We start from the raw sequence: 2389 nt of genomic DNA on the forward strand, positions 1-2389 counted from the left end.
TAACGGGATGACAATTATTCTATTTTTTTATTTTATTTTTTAAAAAATATAACCTGTCATTTTACTAAATTTCAATGTTACACCCTATTTTTAATTTTATGTGATTTTACATACATAATATTTTGATTTGATTTAATTTTTATAAATAAGTAATATCATTATCGATAAAACACAATTTTATTTTTACATATTACAGACACAAATACTTATACTTATCCAATATAAAAACAGTATGGAGCCAAGAAGTTGGTAAGGGTCTTACCTCGTCCCCCTAAAATAAGAAATTCTTTATTTGCCCCTTTATAGTTTATAAAATTTTAAATTAGTAATAATAAAATTACATTTTGACCTCACAAAAATGATAAAAATTTGATTTAACTCTTTAAAAATTATAAAGATATATGTTATTAAAATAGTGAAATTGTATTTTTACTATTGTAAAAAGTATAGTACTTCCAACAAAATTATCTGACTTCGCCCTTGTATAAAAATATCATACTTTTGTCCGAGCCCTCGTAAAAACGTGAACGACAAACAAACATGGAAAATACCAATATATATATAATCCAATACCCAATGTAAGCATGCAAAAAAATGGAAGAGAGGGTCAGAAAGGAATGTTCATTACCAGTAATCCTTGCAAGAACAAGATCCCTTGCTAAAATGATGGAATCGGTTCCGGTCTCGGACAACAATTTCCCGGTCGAACTTATTGGAAACATGTTTCATGAAACAATGGCAATCATAACAAATCCGAAGATTCTTTATAACCCTAATGGTCCTCCGATCCTTAAACCTAAGAAGAGCGAAAGCAACGGCCAGTTTTTCGCTGTGAAAACTAAGGCTTTGCTCTTTCTCCTCGTCTTCAACATCGTGTAACGCATTGCAAGTAAAGGGAGTGTAGCCATCGAGTCTAAGGTCATCGATTATCGAAATCAAGAATCGTTTAATTTCATTGGATTTAGGATGGAAATCGTCTCCAGAAACAAACTCGTGAACCATATCCCCTTCGTTAAGGAAACTATACCCGGGTTTCTTCCCGACTTTCATTTCCCTCATTGAGTTTCTCACGTTTGCTTTCTCGTCCCATCTACCAACTTGACCGTACACGTTCGATAAAAGCACATAATCACCATCGTGATTAGGGTCGAGCTCATGAATCTTCACCTTTGCTTTCTCGGACAACTTGAGGTCATTGTGTTTCACACAAGCTCCAAGCAAAGTCCTCCATATGACTGCATTTGGCTTAATAGGCATTGTATCAACAAACTCAAAAGCTTTATTAAGCAGCCCTGCACGGCCAAGTAAATCAACAATACAACCATAATGTTCCACCGTAGGTTCCATCCCGTAATCTGTTTTTATACTCTCGAAAACTCTCCACCCGTCGTCCACAAGTCCACCATGACTACAAGCCACTAAAACACCGTTAAAGGTAATATGATCGGGCTTCAAACCAGTGTTTTTCATCTCATGAAACACTTTCAAGGCTTCTTCACTACGGCCATGAACAGCCAGTCCATTGATTAGTACCGTCCAAGTCAATACATTTTTCACCGGTATGGCATTGAAAATTTTTATGGAATCATCAACAGAGCCGCACCGAGAATACATATCAATCAACGCAGTCCCTAATGACATAGTGCGCTTCAACCCAGTTCTTGAAATGTAAGCATCAACCCATTTACCTAATTCTAAAGCCCCTAAGCTTGAAACTGCAGATATTACACTAAGCATGGTAACTTCATCCGGCTTAAGATTTCCCACCAATTGCATATCTTGAAACAAACCCAAAGCTTCGTATCCAAAATTATTGTTTGCAAAACAAGATATCATACTGGACCAAGAAACCAAGTCTCTTTCCGGCATTTCATCGAACACGTCGAGTGCACCAGCCACTGACCCAAGCGAACCGTATAAACTAATCAACCCATTTTGTACATAAATATCTGAACCCAAACCCAGTTTGATTATAAGCGCATGAGCATCGTGACCTATGTGGAGACGGGCGCACGCTTTGAGTACGAAAGGGAAAGTGAAGTTGTCCGGAGATACGCCATCACGGCGCATGGCGGAGAAGAGTGAAACCGAGTGAGAAGGAGAGGAGTGAGCATGGGCTCTGATGAGGGTGTTATAAGCGAAGGTATCGAGGAAAGGAACGCGAGCGAAAACAGAGCGGGCATGAGGTAAGGATCCGGGGGCGGCGGCGGCGAAAGATAGTAGGAAGCGACGAAGGGAAACGGGGTCGTTTTGGAGGCCAGTTTTGATGAGGCGAACGTGGAGCTTGTATACATAATTCATAGATGGATTGATGTATAAGCATCATTGGGTCTCTGTTTTTAGTTCCATTTTCCCCATTTTTGGCTAGTTCGTCTTCATTGTTGAAGGG

General features: G+C 38.7%; 1 protein-coding gene across 1 annotated transcript; it reads right to left on the reverse strand.

Moving 5' to 3' along the window:
• Positions 1-605: 605 nt before the first annotated feature.
• LOC107938457 (pentatricopeptide repeat-containing protein At4g21065) lies at positions 606-2389 on the reverse strand. The gene has a single exon (XM_016871626.2). It carries the CDS (start codon positions 2299-2301, stop codon positions 625-627), a length of 1677 nt encoding a protein of 558 aa, XP_016727115.1. The 5' UTR covers positions 2302-2389; the 3' UTR covers positions 606-624.

This window comes from Gossypium hirsutum, chromosome A01, assembly GCF_007990345.1.
Source record: "Gossypium hirsutum isolate 1008001.06 chromosome A01, Gossypium_hirsutum_v2.1, whole genome shotgun sequence".
Taxonomy (NCBI): Eukaryota; Viridiplantae; Streptophyta; class Magnoliopsida; order Malvales; family Malvaceae; genus Gossypium; species Gossypium hirsutum.